The 19,060-nt window shown below is 31.7% G+C and overlaps 2 protein-coding genes and 2 long non-coding RNA genes across 7 annotated transcripts in view; 3 read left to right on the top strand and 1 right to left on the bottom strand.

The window, feature by feature from the left end:
* The window catches only part of LOC149031942 (uncharacterized), a 298,098-nt gene that overhangs the window by 92,919 nt on the left and 186,119 nt on the right, over positions 1-19,060 (top strand). The window lies entirely within an intron of this gene.
* LOC149031948 (uncharacterized) lies at positions 3,416-10,440 on the bottom strand. Of its 4 annotated transcripts, XR_016177131.1 has the most exons (6): positions 10,026-10,440; positions 6,562-6,660; positions 6,176-6,280; positions 5,925-6,104; positions 5,647-5,825; positions 3,416-5,221 (listed from the first exon to the last, which is right to left on the bottom strand). It is a non-coding gene; the product is annotated as an uncharacterized LOC149031948 (long non-coding RNA). The 4 variants fall into 4 exon arrangements; XR_016177130.1 differs by having other exon boundaries at positions 6,176-6,660; XR_016177133.1 differs by lacking the exon at positions 6,176-6,280.
* LOC149031949 (uncharacterized) lies at positions 6,654-9,990 on the top strand. Its single transcript, XM_089174212.1, has one exon. It carries the CDS (start codon positions 8,834-8,836, stop codon positions 9,431-9,433), a length of 600 nt encoding a protein of 199 aa, XP_089030338.1. The 5' UTR covers positions 6,654-8,833; the 3' UTR covers positions 9,434-9,990.
* The window catches only part of LOC107071476 (protein Wnt-4), a 77,690-nt gene continuing 71,208 nt past the window's right edge, over positions 12,579-19,060 (top strand). The window contains exon 1 of the mRNA XM_015330507.2: positions 12,579-13,495. Within this exon, the coding sequence (XP_015185993.1) occupies positions 13,413-13,495 (83 nt within the window). The 5' untranslated portion in view covers positions 12,579-13,412. The remainder of the gene's footprint in view (positions 13,496-19,060) is intronic.

Here is a 19,060-nt window from a genome sequence, read left to right as displayed (position 1 = left end):
TTATTTTTACTATTTGCCGTAATGACAACCTTTTTAAATAAAATTTTTTTTTTCGTTTCAAGTAAACACAAAGCGTAAAATCGTGTCAACCGGCAGATCACTTTTTCTTTCCATGGCCATATTTCATTTCTTATGTGTACAATTTTTGTTGTATATTTTTAAAATATCAATAAATAAATGGTAAAAAAATGAATAGAAAAAACATAAATAATAGTTTTTGTTATTAAGCCCTAAAAAAGCAGAAATTATCTCTTTAGACTAGAGTACCCCAATATGTTTGTTTGTTATTCATTATTAATTCATTTTTATTTATTAATTCAATATGATTTATAGACTTTTCTAACAATAACGTGATAAAATTTGATGCAATCGTAATTTTTCTCACAAAACACAAAAAAAATGGGATATATTAACGCCTTCCTTAAAGTGTCTTTCAATGTTCAAGAGTGATGGCTAAATCTTACTTCGGGTTGTTTCTACCCACTATAACAATGGTACTCAACCTTTGTCCTTAGATGGACGCTTATTTGCGTTGGTTAAAAATCGATGATTAAAAAAAATGAGGTCATCGGGTTGGAATACAATAAATGTATTTAAACATTATTCTAATCTTTTCGGGTCAAATGACTGTCAGTCAATTTTGGCTACTAAAACATGTGTGCAAATCACACGTGTTAAAAATGAAACCTTTAAAAAATAAAGTTTCGAGAGAATGAGACGAATGCATAGCATCAAGAATAAGATAATTGTAGAATTTATTTATTATAATATTGTTACCATATATATCAAAGGGCACCGCTATGATCTAGGGGTAGATGACAAAAACTGTCACTTTTCCAATTGTATCAATTACGATAGAATGCCGAATGCGATAGCCATAGATAGAAAAAAAAATTGTGGAATGTTTGTCGTCAGAAATATACTCCGTCCTAACTTAAGTAAATATAAAACATCCTTTTTTGTAACTCAGGTATATGATAGTCTTTCTGTGAATTTGTGATATCTTTATCATTGGTCAGCACACACAAGTATTTTTGTTGTTGCAAATAGTACTTTTAGATGCCTTTAAAAAAACGGAACAATTTTGGTCGTATTTTTTTCGTTTCATCGAGTTTTGAATAACAACGATTCTAAAATCTTTTTTTCATTTCCGTTGTTTTATTTTATAATTTTAAAAATGTTTAAAAAATTTTTTTTCTATATCTCTAAAATAAGTTATATAGTTGTATTTTTATTGGAAATATTAATAATAGCAAATAAGGTTTATTTGTTAGTATCACGTGTCCAGTTTCTTCTATTTAAAAATTTTTCTATTTTATTGAAAAATTAGTATAAATTTCCTAAATACGCAAATATTATAATTACAAAACATGTCTTTGGATATTTATAATAAAAACACAGAAATGAAAAAATCAAGCTTCGAGAAAAAGAGACGAATGCATAGTATTAAGAGTAAAATAATTGTAGGTTTTATTTATTATAATATTGTTACCATATATATCAAAGGGCACCTGTATGATCTTGGAATGGGGGTAGCTGACAAAAACTATCACTTTCCAAATTGTATCAATTAAAATAGAATGCTGAATGCGATAGCCATAGATAGAAACAAATATATATGTATACATGTAGGATTGAGTTTAGTGTAGAGGTGCTAGGTTAATGTACACCTAGTTTAATCCTACTGATAAAATATATTTAAAATAAGTATTCGAAAAGATACAATAAAGGCTTCACAATCTTATGATAATAACCGATATACGCAACTGAACTGTTTCAACTGAATGACGACGAACAACGACTGATGACGACTGGCGACTACTCATGACGACTCAATACTCGCTCCTTTATATCCATCTGCACGTGGTTCTCGAATTTTCCAAAACGTCCGGTCTGATGCATTAAACAAAGCATCGGCATTGCTCGAGAACCTTCCAGATTCACACAGTTTTACACAACTTAACAACTTACAAAGCAGACCATACACCTTCTTTCTTTATTTCGACCGTCGGTTCGTTTTCGAGATGATATGAGTTCACGCTTCGTAGTATGCAGTCGCACACAAACACACACATATACAAAGCTTAGTAGCCAGGAGTGGGGACTACGAAGCAACGCATAGAGGAGACTGAGAATAGGAAAAACTGTATAGCCTAGTCTCATTTTCTCGAAGTCTCAATTCTATATGTTTGTCTCTTTTTCTCTTCTTACTTAGTATCGTGGCCGTTTCATCGCCGCCCTGCATCTCTCCGCTACATCGCAGCGCTGCATCGCCGCGTTTCATTTTTTCAAATCACCCCCATTCTAAAGAAGTTTTCCCTTCAAAAAAGCTATATTCATGCTTGGGTGTGCCGGGTTGCTCTGGAAGGCTTGTCGGGCCACATGCGACCTATGGGCTACAGATTGAGTATGGCTGCAATATAAGAACGTCCATCATCGATTAGCAATCATCCAAACTAAAGCGGTTTTGCTTTAATTTTGTCATTAATCATACGAAATGTGATCTCTTTGATGGCAATTGGGTGTTATCTATATTTAAATCACGAGCTTATCATAGCAACCAAGAGAGAAAAAAGAAAACTCTTTTGTAGTATTATTTATAATATCATATGGTTAGAGGGAGGAAATCAAATGATTAATGCTAATTGAGTAATTATATAGAGTAACTCACAAAAGTATATTCTGAAGCCACAAATATATTTAAACAAGTAACTTTTAAACCTTTAACATTTAGTAAGTCCACTCTTGGCACGAATAACATGATGTAAGCGATTCTGCATACTGTTTATCAACTTTTCTGTAACTTCAATATCACACACAGTGATATTGAATTCCTCACTTCAAGTATTATTTCTTTTAAACTTGTCTTGGATATTATATTAAATTTTTATAATTTTTTTCCTATTATTGCCCATAGACTAAATTCTCGATGTCATCTCAATTTTTTCATTTTCATCTCAATATTTGCTTGTCTTCAGACAAAACTACCTCCATTCGACCCAAAAACGTTAAATTTTTATTTATCTGGAATTATTACTTTCCTTAATATCACAAAATATTAAAAAATATTGAATACATATGTATTTATTATTAAAAAGACATTAAATCTCTTTGTAATATTAAATACACATGTATTCAATATTTTGTGCTACTAGGGTTATTTCAGAATGCATTATTCTTACTAGTAAATTCCTTTGCGAATTTTAATCCTTTTTCCTTATGACGACCATTCTTTCACGTAGCACCCTTCTATATAGTTATTTTTTTATTTAATTTTTAACATATTTTTTCAAGTTCTCATTAATTATTCTTGCAAGTTTTATAGCAAAATTCATTGAATATTTTTAATTTCTTCGCTCAAAGCTCTTTCTTCTCTTTCCGTTAATTTCTTTGGACAACCTGAACGATACTTGTTTGTTACGATTCCTTTAAATTTTTATTTTAGAAGAATAAAATGTATTGTCGATTTACAATTAGTTATATTATAATAATTTACTTATTTCACTATATGTTTTTCCTTCATTAAGTCAATCGACAATCAATTTTTTCTCACTTTCAGAAATTTTAGATGCTTTTGGACACATATTTAAGGGGACACGTCACCTTAGAGTGTAAAAAAAAAAGTGTTTTTTTGTGAATTTTTTATGCAGCCAGTTTTAATAATATAATATACTTAATTACAATTAATATAATATTTCATGGTAAGTGTTAAAATACTTTCGTTTATCACTGTAAATTTGTATCTGTTGCGCATGAGTGTGCAACATTTTCTATTCAATTTATTATTTTTGATAATTAAAAAAAACATATAAAGGTAAAACATATTATTTTTTATTTTTTATATCGCTATAATCTATTTTACCTAAAACTAGATCATAATTAAGGAAGGTTTGTATTTATTTATTTCTTACTCTCATTCATTCTCTACATTTGTAGAAAATTTGTATTCTACATTTGTAAAATATTCGCTATAAAATAAATCATTTCACAAAATGACAGGTAAAAAATTATAAACAGAAATAAAAGAAAATAATACAAAAGAGCAGCACGAAAGTTTCCTCATTAGTTAAATCATCGAAGCATTTCGAATTATGATAATTTAATTTATATTTTGTGTATTGTTCGCATTTATTCCTTCATTTTTCTTCGTATTAGTTCACATACACATATTTTCCTACACACATATCTACTTAGTTAGCTATCTACGCCCAAAAGACAAAAGGTACGGTTCCTATTGAAAGAAAAGCAGTAGTACTTTTTTCTTACAGTAATATTGTCCGTGCTATGGGCAAGCTAGCGTTGGTTATATGAGAAAAGTGGTTGTAGCTGAACGCAATGGAGTTGTCAAGAACCGAGTGGCAACGAGCAGTTATATACACCAGCTAGTCCGCCATTGAGTACCAACGGAGCGTTCTATTGACTCAGGCCCGTATAAAGCTAGATTCAAACTGTGGCATTGCCTTTCTTCCCTATTTCTGTTTCTTTCATTCACTCTCTCCCTAGATGTCTCTTTCTTTATCGCTACCTCTATCTTTCTCTTTCTCTTTGCGGAATCCCTAACATTTCGTCTGTTACGTTTTTACTTTGCCCAAAGAATTAATTCTTCGGTTGTTGTGTAAGAGTGTGTGTTCACTAGACATCCGATATACTCACAAACCCGCAGCCCATGTGTATATATATATACTAACACACGTCTCTTTAAATTTCAAGAATCTTTCCACTTCCCCAATTTAATTCCCAAAAATTTATCTGCAAATATTTTTATTCATTTCTCTCAAATATTTAAACCTATTTGTGCTGTAAATAAAAGCCGTAATAGATGGCACTCCTCTAAATGGGTTAAGAGGTCTGCTAACTGATTTATATTTTATAAATCCTGTATAGACGCGAGTATCTCCGGATATTCTTCCACGAAAAATATATCATTTTATTTTCCATATATCCAAAACGCTTTATATCGTATAAAACGATGCAAGGAATACATTATCATTATTTTATACATTTACGTAAAAGATAGATCCATCAATCGTATTACTTTCGGAAAGAACTTCGGTTTTTTCACTATGAATTAAGAGAAAATATGTTTCTTCTTTATGTTAAGAAAATGTTTAACGTGATACTGAATCAGTGAAATTTTATTTTTAAGAATCTTGACCGGACACACTCTATTCCTGTAGTCTATTCAGTATGCCGGATGCAAGTCTCCATAGAGAAGTCCGTTCTAAGTAAAAGGAGGTCGAACTTAAATTATAAATTACAATACAAAACGAAGAAAAAGAAATTTGTAGAAAAAAATAATAAGAAAAAAGGAAGAAAAAATAGATCTAAAAACATTTCTTTTCCTTCATAATATGTTTTAAACAAAATAATTTGTTTTTTCTTAAGATTTTTTCGCAGATATGCGACTGAATTAGTTGTTTTTTCTTTCGTTTTACATTTAATACAGCAAATAATGTAGTACTAATAAGATTGGAAAGTATATAAATTTTTTCTACTCTGGGATAATTTATATCCTTGAATAATAAATATACTTGAAAGAAACGCATAAATGATTGCGTTATACATTTCTGAGGTTATATTTTTCGAATCATTTACCAAGAAATCTAGAAATATAAAGAATATAAAGAATAATAAAGAAGGATTTACCCTTTAAATCCTTCCTGATGTCGAAAGCAATCCTCTTTCGATATTTGCTCTTTTCAACAACCGATCACACGTAAAAAGATATCCTTCTTTCTAACGTTGTCGATTGCTCACTTATGCTCGAGAAGTATCCTGAAATACATTGAGTACAACGAACCCCTTCTGTCAAAGTTATCATAATCCTGGAAAATTCACGAGCCATCAAGGGATGATGTTATCGCGTTCTGTTCAGTTATTTTATTATTAATCACAGCGTTAATTTTAATTGACCGACGTCCTACCTTATACCGTCAGTCGTAGGTTCCTTGTTGGTTTATCCATGCTAGAATATCATCGCGAACCTTGGCGCATCCGTTTATATTTCCCTAGCGGTGTTTGTGGAAGCTAGGGAACCCGAGAAATGGGTAGTGTGTGCGAAAGGCAGCATCACGGCAAGAGGGACGAGACCTGCCCTTCCTATCCTTCGAGAAGGTAGATTACCATAAAACAAATTAAGCAGAATGGTAGAAAGCAGAGATTAAGATATACTAACTTCATGTTCTCCTAGTTATTTAGGGCTTTACTTTTTTCTTTTTCATTTCTTAATTCCCTTTATACCAGGTCACGGACATTAAAGTCCCGACGGAATTTCTAAATTCTTTAGAAAAAAATATTGATTTTAATTAAAGAAAAAAAGACACACATGTGACTTTTCCAATTTTAATTCTACGATTCGAAATAGATGTATATGACTGTTTGAAAACGAGTAATATCAAACATATCCATAATGACCTTCTTTTTTTCTATTTCTTTCTTTTATGTTCTTCCGTAGGACTTTTGTAACTTTCTTTATATTTCTTATAAGCATATACGAACACATACATGAGTTACAATACTCAAACATTATCTTTACGTTCAGCATTAATCTTCAACCTTCACCTTTTGTTCATGTAACACTTCTATGACGTCTCTCTGATCTTCTTTCTCCATGAGACCTTTCCTTTTCGTTGTCCGGTCTATAAGTTGAATATGAGTTCTCTGTTAGATAGAAGAGAAGAACAAATAGAATAATTCCCGACTTAAAATGAACGAGTGAATAAAGTTTGAATTCCGTGCCATTTTCTAAGATGACGTCGATGAAAGCATGAATAATAATAAGATCTTTTATCATAAAAGGAGTCTAATTGTTTTTAGTGCACATTGTACACATGGCTTATTGCTATATAATTCATGGAAAATATCATAACGATCGAGGAACGTATATAACGTTTTCATTAATTCTTTATTAACGTATTATTAATTCTTTTTCAATAAAATCTTCTTTTCTTGCTGTTTTGCATAGGGTTCATATTTCATAGTTATTTTCATTTAATAACATAATTTTTTACGAATATTAGTGCCAGTTGCCAAAATTGAAGTGTTTAGAAAAAAAAATCATCGTTGGAAATGCAGTAACATATTAAGATCAAACAAACAAAATAAAACCATTTCGTGAAATGTAACAAGAGAGGCACCAAGTTGACAAGACACCGATTTTTTTTAAATTCTCAAAGATTATAGAGGTCCATAAACTGCGCAAGCAGTAAGATCCAATATTCAATCGTTCCCAATAAGAAAAAAAGAGTGTCCCCTAAATTCTTATACATATATCAATTCGTTTCATGTTAGATGGAAAAATATACTTTTTACAGTTTTATTAAAAAAGAAAGAAATTATAAAACAAAATATACATGAATGAACGAAAAAGTACTAATTCTAATAAACGACGATAGGTTGAATAGTTTTAATCAGACCACTAACTGGGCTGGAAAATGTTAAGCCTAACAGCAAGAATTAAATTTTTAATTCTAAGAAAATTTATTATTCCATCTGAAATAAACTGATATATAAGGCATTGAGATTCAGATTAACATGTTCACGCCGGCGCCGATTTTCATTGTCTTCGCTGTGGGGCGGCGCTCGAATTTATGCCGCGCTTCTTCTGGCGGCGCTAAGAATAAATAAACAAAAAAATAAATAATTTAATTCATAGTTTTTAATGAATATACGTTAAACTGTCATTACTTTAATTTTCAGCGTCTAATAGAACCGTCTAATAGCACAATCTAATGCGTATCACAGGTGGTACGTACCGGCGTGAACATGTTAAACTAACCTTACTAGGTGTGATTTTGAAAAAAAAACTTTAGAAAATTGAACAAATTATTGTCAATTTGCTTTGGACTAGTTTTTAAAATTGATCCTTACATTTCCTCCTTTATGGGTTAAATAGGAGACAGATTTTATAAGAATGTATTTTAAAAATTTATATAATTATTATGAGGATAGGAGAAATTCAAGAATGAACAAGAAGGAGTGTTTTGTATCTTATGCGGATGTGATAGAAATATAATAAATGTAATAAGAGAAGAAATTTAAGGCGTAGATAACAGAGAACAATCACTATTAGAAGTACGTATATAGATATTTCTAAGAATAACTAAAGACGATTTTCTAGTAAGAAACGTTACAGGAAATGTTTCTTTTTTTGTGTGTGTGATAGGTGAGCATGAGTTAATAAGATAGTGTGTATGTGTGTGTGCAAATACTTATGGCGTACATAACAAAAAATAAAAAGATCATATGATCAATTTTTATCTACTATGGGGCGAAATAGAGGCTCCTAAGAAAGTAAAGGAAGTTTAGGGAGAAGGACATCGATAAGAAATGACGATAGACAATAGAGGAGGATGACGTAATATATTTGTAACGAAAAAGACGGTGGAGATTAGAGTATGCGAGAGGAGATTGTTATGTGATATTATGTTAAGAAGTACGACATGAAAAGAGATAGTTTTAGTTAAGGGGTTATAGGTAGTTAGAATTTTCAAAAAATTGATTTTTTTTACATTTTCAGAATGTACATATATTTAAGCATATTCTCTGAAAATTTGAAGCCAATCCGATAAATATTTTCGGAGATATACTTGAATTCGTAAGGCCACGTCAGAGTATTAGAAAGCAGGTAGAGTAAGAACCGGAGTAGCAGCTGCACTCACTGCACGCGCTACCTGAGGTTCCTTTTTCTATTATGTTTTATCGTAGAAGGCGAGTATAGTAGGTCCACTAAGTACTTCAAGGTCACATTCAGGAAAAGGTAAACTCACGGCTAAGCTAATAGATAAGCTACTATGGTTTAGCAATAAACAGAAATTGTGATTCTGTGGATAATATGTATAATGCAATTTGGGGAACATATTATCACTATTTTTCGACTGATGAGAAGGCGAAAGAACACGAAATGTACCCTGGTGGAGAAGGTTCATGGTGTAGTTGGCAGCAAGCGCTAGCAACAGACACATTATCTTCTTACACCCATGATTATCCAACTTTACCAGCTGATGTTGCTAAAGCTATATGTCCAATTTATGAAAACCTTAGCAACGTAAAATTATTGGAAAGGTGTGTTGGTGGATTTACACAAAACAATAATGAGAGTTATAATCAGTTAATATGGAAAATAACTCCAAAAATTGTTCCATGTAGCTCTAAAGTTGTTGAAATAACGGCTTACATTGCAGCTGGAATGTTTAATGAAGGTATAAAATCATTATTGTACTATATGAGTACATTAGGACTTTCATTAGGCATCGCAGCTCATGCTTATGTCGACAAAGAGGACGCAGAGCGTGTGATGATCTCCGACGCGAGAGCGCATAGGAGCACGCGAGAAGGAAGAATGGCTCGACGACAACACCAGCTGGACTTATTAGAAGCTACCGATACTGCAGAAGGTATCTCTTATGGCCCTGGAATAGATGATACCATGTAAGTTGAAGAAAAAAAATTTTAACTATGTGTAAACTACTTCTGAAACTTTAAACGCGTTTTTCTCAAAACGGTATTTTCAAAGTCGGTGATCTCGATTTCTCAGAAATGGCTTAACCGATCGGTCTTAAATTTTTACACAATCTTCTTAGATATATTCCTCAGATATTGATGGAAGGAATAACATTTAAAAAAATTATTACTATTTTTTTTAACAATTTGGAGCGAAAATTTCAGTCAAAAACGAAAAAATTTTTTCAAATAGACGCCATTTTGTCAAAAATTTTTATTATTTCTTCCGTTCAATACCTGCATTAATCTATCCTTTAAAAGAATCCACCACACTTTTTGATTTCAGATAATCCAGACCGCCAAAATGGAGATCACCGTCAAGCGCCTTTTTTTGGAGGTCGTTCGGGAGATCATCTACAAGAGCAATGCACATCAATATTTTTACATGATCGACGCGCTATTGTATTCTGAAAAGTAGGCTCTATTTGAATTATCATCACTTGTAATTGTTAATAAAAACTGTTTCTATAAAAAATTCATAAAAAGACGTCTTTTAGGTCGACCTACGTCTAGTAGGTACTTACTTAACTGTAGCGGACGCGTATCTACAGTCACGCCTCTGCAGACCGCTTATACAACTATACCTCAAATGATAAAACAGACCAACAACACATAAAACAATAAGAACAATAGTTAATGGCATTATACACACTACACGACACACAACGCATTGTACTCACCATGTGTTCCAAAGACTTATTTCAACTACTTGTTATACTTATTAGATACAGTTTTATTAATAAAGTTTTCTGTATTCGTTAATCATATGTACGCAACGATTTTTGGATCGTACAGGACCTCAAATTATCGTACGCGTACGATAATTATCGTACGAATGGGATCGCTGGCAGTGATACGACATAACTGTGGCGGACACGTATCTACAGTCACACCTCTGCAGGCCGCTTATACGACTATACTTCAAATGATAAAACAGACAAACACACTATACAACACACAACGCTTTGTACTCACCACGTGTTTTTAAGACTAAATTTAACTACTTGTTATACATATTAAATACAGATTTATCAATAAAGTTTTCTATACACGTTAATCACTTTGTATATCTTTAATCTAGAGGTATTAGTGAGTATTTATACCACCTAACGCTATGGCAGTACAATACTATTAAAGAATACTACTATTACTATATATTACCATCGATCATTGGTGATCACTGTATTAACTGAAATTAATCTAGATAGGAAAAAAGTGGACTTGTAAGCTTCTATTATATATACTTCTTTATTTTTTTGGTAAAATTTAAAAAATATTGATGTCTGCACTTGGATCTCACTTAGTAGGAGAATACTATATTATCGACGCTAGAAAAACATGCGACAGTAATAGGGGATTGGCTGTACAAAAAATAGATCCCAATGTTACCGATCGAATCTTTGTATCCTTTGAGTTAACTTTATACTTTATATTATCAACTGAAAATAAGGAACAAACAAACTGATCTAAATGTTTTCGAATGTCTATATTAAATAGTACTCTACGTAAGCGAAATAAAAATAGTTTTATAACTTATTACAAGATGTCAGTTGTTTCTCTCTCTCTCTCTACTACTACTACTACTTTTTAAATAGTTATCTTAAAAACTTATTAAAGTAGCAAAAAATGTTCATAAATTGTATTACGTAGGAATTAAAAATTACAACGCTTTGAAAAATTTTCAATATATCTCTTACATAATTTTCTACTTTTACTAAAAACAAACACATTAATCTTTGCTTTGCAATTATTAATAATAAATCATTGTTAATGTAATTTGAATAAATATCTTTGTAGTTTCTTTTACAAAAATATTAATAATAATTCTACATTTTTTCTTCATATATTCGTCTTTTTTCGTTATAAACCAATCGTAAATAAATGAAATAAAACTTGAAACTATAGTAATAAAATTTCTATATCTGTGTTGTTTTGAAAAAAAAAACTTTTTTATTTCAACAATAATAATAGATTCTCTTAATTATTTGCTATTTTCACCTTAGTACATCGTCAGTTTTTCACAATATAATGTATATAATTTATTTATCTAATAACCTATAATAAACGTCTTTTTTTTGTTGTTTCATTGCACGAACTCATCTCAACTTTGTTAGACTATTTTGCTATGTACATATACAGAACTACTTAAATTATAAAATAGAAATTAACAAAAAGGTACGAAAAAGAATATAATCATTTATATAAACATTCGGTGGAAATTGTATTAACAAATTGTGATTAAATCACTCTATACCACCAATGGTGATTTTAACAGCGCAAATCGTTTCTATAATACAAATGTAACAAATATGATAGATAAAAGGGAACTGTAAATATATTCTTTTATATGATTAATCAGAATAAAATGGTAAAAAACTAATATTGAAGAAATATAAATTATGATATTTAATTATTAAAACTTCATGTTTGCTCATTGAGTTAAAAAAAGATGATTGTAATTTAATTATTAACAATTTTTATAAGAAAAATTTTCGTTTCAATAAACAATATTATATAAATATTGTTTTCTGTTTCTAAAAACACAATTCTAAATCAAAGTTTGTTACATGACATACAAACATTTGAAAATTGAAAAATATTAATTTCTAAAAAATCATGTGTGTCTAAATGAGTTAAACATAGCAATTCTTGTCAATATAATTATACGCCGATAATCTTTTCTAATGAAATGTAAAAAAACAAATAAGCAAGATGAAGTAAGCGCTGAAATTTGATAGGAACAAATAAAAAAAAAATTGGAATTATATTTAGCCCGTTCATTTGAGAAGACATAGAGATCATTTGTTTGTAAAAATCATTAAGATAAGACCGAAGCACCGCAGAAAAAGGTCGCGGATGCACCGCCGAAATGTCTAATTAACGGAAATTCGATGATTCCCCCACTGTCGTTGGGAAAGCCAATCGGTGAGTCGTGGGCAGTTGATAAGACACGCCCAGTCACGCGTGGTCGCCAGCCCTCCGCCTCAGCGGCCGCCCTCCCCCGGCCCGCCCCGATACCACCACTACTGCCATCTCCCCAAGCAGACTCGCCAAGCACCGCTCCAAGCTGTTGCCCTTTTCCTCGTGACTAACCGGCCACAGTTCGTGGGCGAACGTTCGCCGAGTGCCGTCTCGCGTTCTCATTTTCGAACGAAGGTTTCGTGTTCCTCCTCTTTTGCTCGTTGTCGTCGTCGACGACACGCGCTTCTTCTCGTTCAGCAAACTCCAAGCAAGACCCCTTCTTCGATCATCAAATCTTATTGTTTTGTTTCTTCCTGCTTACTATCTTGCATTTTTCTCCTCCTTCTCGATACCCTTTCCTTTTCTTTCTTTACCTATAAATCCTCTTTTCAACCCTTTTAAAACCTTTACATTTCTCCCGTAAATAGTAGCATTTTTTATTTTTCCTCCTTCAAATAACAGGGTAGGAGGAAGCCCGTGGGTGAGAGATAGTGAGTGCACTACGTGTCCGGCGATGCCGGGGGCGTGAAGAAAAATGTAAGAAGAACAGGGAAAAGGGGTACGTTATCGAAAAAGACCGGAAAGTAAGAGCGGAAAAGCTCATACGCGTTCCCTTAACTGACAGACGCATCACACTCGACAAATAGTAGTCAGCTTTGTGGATAGGCACAAAACCGAAGAGATAGATACGAAAACGGAAAGAAGAAGAGAAAGAACAATATAAATAAGAAAAGATAGAAATAGAAAGATTAATAGAGAAAGAAAAAAAGATAATGCCAGAAGTTTGAGGAAAACAGTTACTTCACTTAATCATTTTTCTTCCGGAATCCCTCACAGATTTTTCTTCGGTGTCAGAAGTTTCTGTGTTGGGAATTTGTTTTCTCTGCAGAAGAGAGCACGATCAACTTTATCGTCTTCATTATTGGAATCGTTTTTCTTCATCTACGAAGATGAGAGGCCTTGTGCCAAGCAGCGTATTCAGCCTACTTGTTCTGCTTTTCGTATGGCAAAACGGAGCGCAGGCTAATTGGTGGTGAGTCTTACTAATCGCTTTTAATCCTACCTACAATATCGGACAACTTCAAATATCATATGGTTTTCTTACTTTTATATATATATATATATTACCTGCTTTACTCACTCAGTTATATGAATGTTATGGAATTTTCAGACAGAAATAAAATTCATACACAAAAGAGATTCGAAATAACAATAATTTATTTAAACTAAAGATCGAATAAGATACGTTATATTTACTTATAAGTTTATTTTATTGGCATCGATAATTTCAGTGCTTATGCGAATCAATTTGTAAATCCAATATACCGTGTATATTTATAATTATGTAACGGTTAATGGTATTTTATAAATATATTGTAATTATAAGCTGAGATATTAAATAATAAAAATAATAAAAACATTTCATATATAAGATTTCGTATAAAAAATGTTGGAAATATGATATATTTAATCGAAACGATTTTTCCTAGAATAAGAAATATTTATTATACTTTTCGTTTTATTGTTTTACTTTTTGCAGGCATATCTTCGCTTATGAATATGTAAAAATTAAATAAAAAATAAAACATAATAATTAAAAATTTCTTATCACTGAGATAAACAGAGAATAACGTTTCATTAGATTTTCAAACGTTTCTCGTCTCATCCTCCAATAACAAAAATTCATTATATAATATTCAAGTTTAAATAAAATCAACAATTGCTTTTATCACGAAAATATGATTGATGAGATCGATATGATTACATAGAAGCTAATACAAAATGGATTTCATCAATGTATTTTCTATGGAAACGAAAAAATATTTTATATTGACATCAAAATACACGCGATACATTTTGCTCTTGTTTACAATCTTTCGATACTTTTTCCTTCACTTTTTATTAAATACTTCGTAAATAAATAGTTACGTTTAATTTTTCACTTTTTAAATATATGTACTTTACAATATACTTTCGTACTTATTAATATTTTTACTTGTAACTATAGAATACTATTCACATACAATATATATATATATTTCTTTTTTTCTTCGATAAGAAAGAGAACATAATCGATACAATGAATATATCAATTTCTATTGCCATTTCCCTTCTAGTTACTCACTCGATACGGAGCGAATTTCCTAGGTCGATCCTTTTCCTTCAATATTATCAATGTTTCATTCTTTTTACCGGTAATACAATCCCTTCGTCAAGTTCCCTTTGCATTTCATATGCAAGGTTCAACGCCAAAATGTCATAATGTAAATTCATCGATAACCACCAGTCGCTAGTAAGGGATAAAATCATGATTCTGTAGGATGATATACGAAATTGTTCGGAGAGCGTGATCAAGATTAATATTCTCTTATTTCGCGGCCGAACCATAATGCAAAGAGCTCGGGTAACGAGTAAGAAACGTGGACAATGACCTATTCCCGAGTTCGACGACAGAACGCAATAAAACACGGTTGGACGAGTTCTCCAGGCGCTCGAGAAATACCTCGAGGAAGAATTTCTTTCTGTATGTATGTTTGTATGTGTAAGCATGTGAGTGAGAAAGAGTGTATGCCGTATCCTCGTTCGTATTTCCTGCATTTGTATTATTATTACGTTGGTTGTCGAACAAGTCCTAGAATTAGTATTAAATTGCTTATGTATATACCTACCAGCGATAGAAACATAAAGTTTGTGTCCATTAATCGCTCGTAATTTAAGTAATTTTAATTAAAAAAAAAACACATACACAAATTTTGTGTATACCTCTATTCTTTTCTGTTCTCTTCTCTGTTCTTTTGGATAATTTTAAATAAACTATCTGGATATTCATTCTGTTTATATTTTTAGTTAAATACGTTCGTTTATCAATGTTGCAAGTATTAACGCCAAGAATAATAACAATCTACCATTTATAATGTTATTAAGTGGTTATTATTTTTATTGAAATCTTACAAAAGATAATCACTAATAATAAAAATTGACTCGAGTTTATATCTAATTAAATAAAATTTGAAATAATTTCATTTTCTGATAAGCTGTATCTATAAAAACTAAAATGTTTATGCCATGATATTCATTTTTAATAATACATAATATTTATTTTTTACTAATCATTTTTTCAATATCGTTTAGATATAAATATTATTTTTAAAAGAATAAACATGGACTAAAATACTATGACAAGTTCTAGAAATTCTGACAAATATGAAAAATGAATAAAATAGACAGTGGAATAAGTGGAATACGTGTTTTTTCTTGTTCATAAATAAAAGGATTAGAAAAACGTATTCGATGTAGAAGAAAGAAAAAGAGAGAAAGAGAAAGGGAAAGAAGGCATTTCTCTGTTAAGTCAGAAGAGGGCTCGTTCGCTTATTCGCTTGCGTTCGAACGCTGAAGCCCCGCTGACAGTGCTAATACTACACACTCGTGTTTACACAACTATATTACCCGTAACGGGTACGGCGATGTGATGCGCACCCCCTGCTAGGCATGCCTTTTCAAACCCTAGGACTCCCTCGATGGGCCACCATCGCGTTCATTGAAGGAGAGATAGAGATAGAGATAGAACACGGTTCCGATCACGAGGAATATATTTTTCCTACCAGCTGCTAACCACCCCCAAATAAAATTCTTGATTAATCGTACACCAACCCATAATTTTGTTTTTAGTAATCACTTTTATTTTATCTTTCCCCCCTTGAAACATCGAGTATGATGCAAGTCATTGAGTGGCATGTGCCTACAACGTTTACTCTTTGAAATTTACCAAGTCGTAACTGTTGAAAGGAAGTTTAGAAAAGGTTAGTGTTTTTCCTATGTTGCGATCTAACCCATTCAATAGATTATCAATAACGTTCAAGTTTGGTGACTGTAATGGAAGATTCAAGGCTTTTTATTAAATGTTTTTAAAAATATATAAATACTGTTTCTTGTCTACAATGACTTTGATGAAAACTAATTAACCCATTTTTGTAGTTGACATAAAATTCAAATTATCGGATATTTGCCACCGTGTTTCATAGTTGGTTATAGATTTCTAAAATCTAATTCTTCATTGATTTCTACGCGACATCATTTTCATCGTTTCTAAAAATATTTAATTTGCTTTCATTGGCAAATATTACGCCGTTTCATCGTATCTTTTCTTTGAAAATATACTTTTTAGTGAACATAATTATTTTCTTTTGATTCTTTTCGCTTACATATATACTTCATTTATTTTATATTATTACTTTGTATATATGTATATACAAGTCTTTTTACATTGTATAACTCTTTTTTTAATAACTCTCAACCTTGTATAAATCTTTTTGTATAATATCTTTTTTTAATACACTGCGAACTATATTAAAATGCACTTTCTTTCTAGTTTCTTCAAATAACTAAGGTCAACTTCAGAACACTCAATCTAATCAAATCTTGTTTTATTTTCTTAATAGTCTTACATTTATGGCGGATAATAAGAAATTTTTGACGTCTTTCCTTAGAAATTCTTTCCATTCTATCTTCTCTGGTATATCTTTTAATGATGTAAAAATTATTGGAAATATCATTACCATATTGGATCATATTGGAAATTACCAATTTTTCGATATGATCTTTCAGTTTGTTTATGAAGAAGGACAAGTTGGCGTACATCTAAATGATCTAAATTGATTTTTGATCCTTGATTGAGTTCCTTGACACCGCTATATTTACAAATAAGATTTCTGAATGATTCAACTAACTTTTTAAAACGAACAAGCTACAAAAGATAATATGTATCCGTATATTTTTGCAAGAATATAAGTAAGCGTTATTTCGTTTTCGTCATGCTATATGGATGATTATGCAAATTAAATAATTAAAATCTATGTTACTAGCAAATAGAAAAAGTGTACTCCTTATATTAGTAAAAAAAAAACAATAATTTCTTAACTCAACTCTAATTATGTGTACAAAACAATTATATTTAAAAAACCATGGCATCTAAATATTAATGCAAATTTTAAATATTATACTTCTATATAATTATATAATTAATAATATTATACTTATTATAAATATCGTAATTAATTTATACATCGATTTATTTCATCGTCTTTTTTATCTTTCTTTAAAAAAATAAAATATTATGGACATTTTTTCAGGTCTATTTACGAAACTACGACTCTTTTTTTATTTTTCAACATCAGAATACTTCATCAATGTTCAACGAGGAAAGTCAAATCCTCGAACGTAACTTTGACTATTTTTTCGACCAATCGGGAAGAATTTACGAAGAACGTCGTTACAGTACCTACTATATTCGTTACTTTTATGATATAACGATATCGTATTACGGATCTCTTTATTCCTGTTATACGAAAGATACGAGCGAGAACACGAGAGGGAGGGATATGGGAAATCGTTTATAGTTCCACACTTGTGTCCTATATTGTATATGAAAATGGCACCATAAAACAAGCCTACGTCCTACGACTCTCTTTTCGTACTAACTCTCACACATAACTGTACGCATGTTTTTATTCTTTGTTCATCTTTGTTAAATTCGTCACTCTCTCTTTCTCTCTCTCTCTCTCTCTCTCTCTTTCTCTCTCTTTCCCTTCCTCTTTTCTGTTATTTATGAGAAACGCAGGTTTTTCGTTGTATTACAATTCGAGAAGGACATCTTACATTAGGCAATACGCATAAACCATCTTCCCCCATTTTTTTTCTCTCGAAGGGTGAACGAATGGCGAAGGCTTCGTTTTTCGTAAAGAATCGATCGAAAGCACTGGACTATAACAATGACAACAGGAACAATAATAACGACGAAGCATACCTTTAGCTCATTTCCCGCGGGTTACGATCGCACGTTAACAACGGAAGGGCCTTTCCACCAGTCGGCGATTCGCCCGCAAATACCTCGCAATAGGAGGATATGTTCGTTTCTACGTGAACACACATACGTATTTCCAGTATATACATATATATGAGCATTATACCGCTCATAGTCAGACTCGACTAGTAGTTACGGCTGGCATGATGTAGCCAGTAAGAGAGAAAGAGATAGAGCATACTCTCTAGAGAACGCAAGAGAAAGAGAGGGAAAGAAAAGAGAGGATATGAAGTTATGAGGAAGGGAGTGCGGAGACAGAGGCCGGTTATCGCGCTGAGGTCGGCCCGTTAATGCGACTTTTAATCGCCCTCGTAAAGGAACGCCGATGCGTTTGCGAACCAGCCAGATTCGCGGCGGCAGCATCGCAATAAACTTTTCTATCTTTTTCTCTCTCATCTCTCGCGAGACTTCATCGCTCCAACTTTCCCCCACTTTTCGTCTTCGACTCCTTTATCGGCAGCTATAGTTACGAGCTTAATACCCTCTACTTCTCTCATTTTATGGAGATATCTTTCTTTCTGTCTTTTTCCTTTTTCTTTTGTACTTCAATATTCATTACTATTGGGAATTATAAACAAAAGTAATTAAGGATATATCTATGAAGGATAACAGTATTCCTAGGAAAATTAAACGACACCACATACTATGTAATTGCTACGAAAGTTAAGATCGTCCTTTCAAAGAACCTTCCAACCAGCTTGGGATAATATTCCTTAGCAAAATAAAAAACCTCTCTGA

Source organism: Polistes dominula, unplaced genomic scaffold, assembly GCF_049000335.1.
Source record: "Polistes dominula isolate Pdom_NZ unplaced genomic scaffold, Pdom_raw_medaka contig_168, whole genome shotgun sequence".
NCBI classification, from domain to species: Eukaryota; Metazoa; Arthropoda; class Insecta; order Hymenoptera; family Vespidae; genus Polistes; species Polistes dominula.
This window is presented reverse-complemented; position numbering and strand designations above follow the sequence as displayed.

Excerpts from the sequence above, each read along its gene's own strand:
- LOC149031949 (XM_089174212.1), top strand. The coding sequence starts at position 8,834 with ATGTATAATGCAATTTGGGGAACATATTATCACTATTTTTCGACTGAT.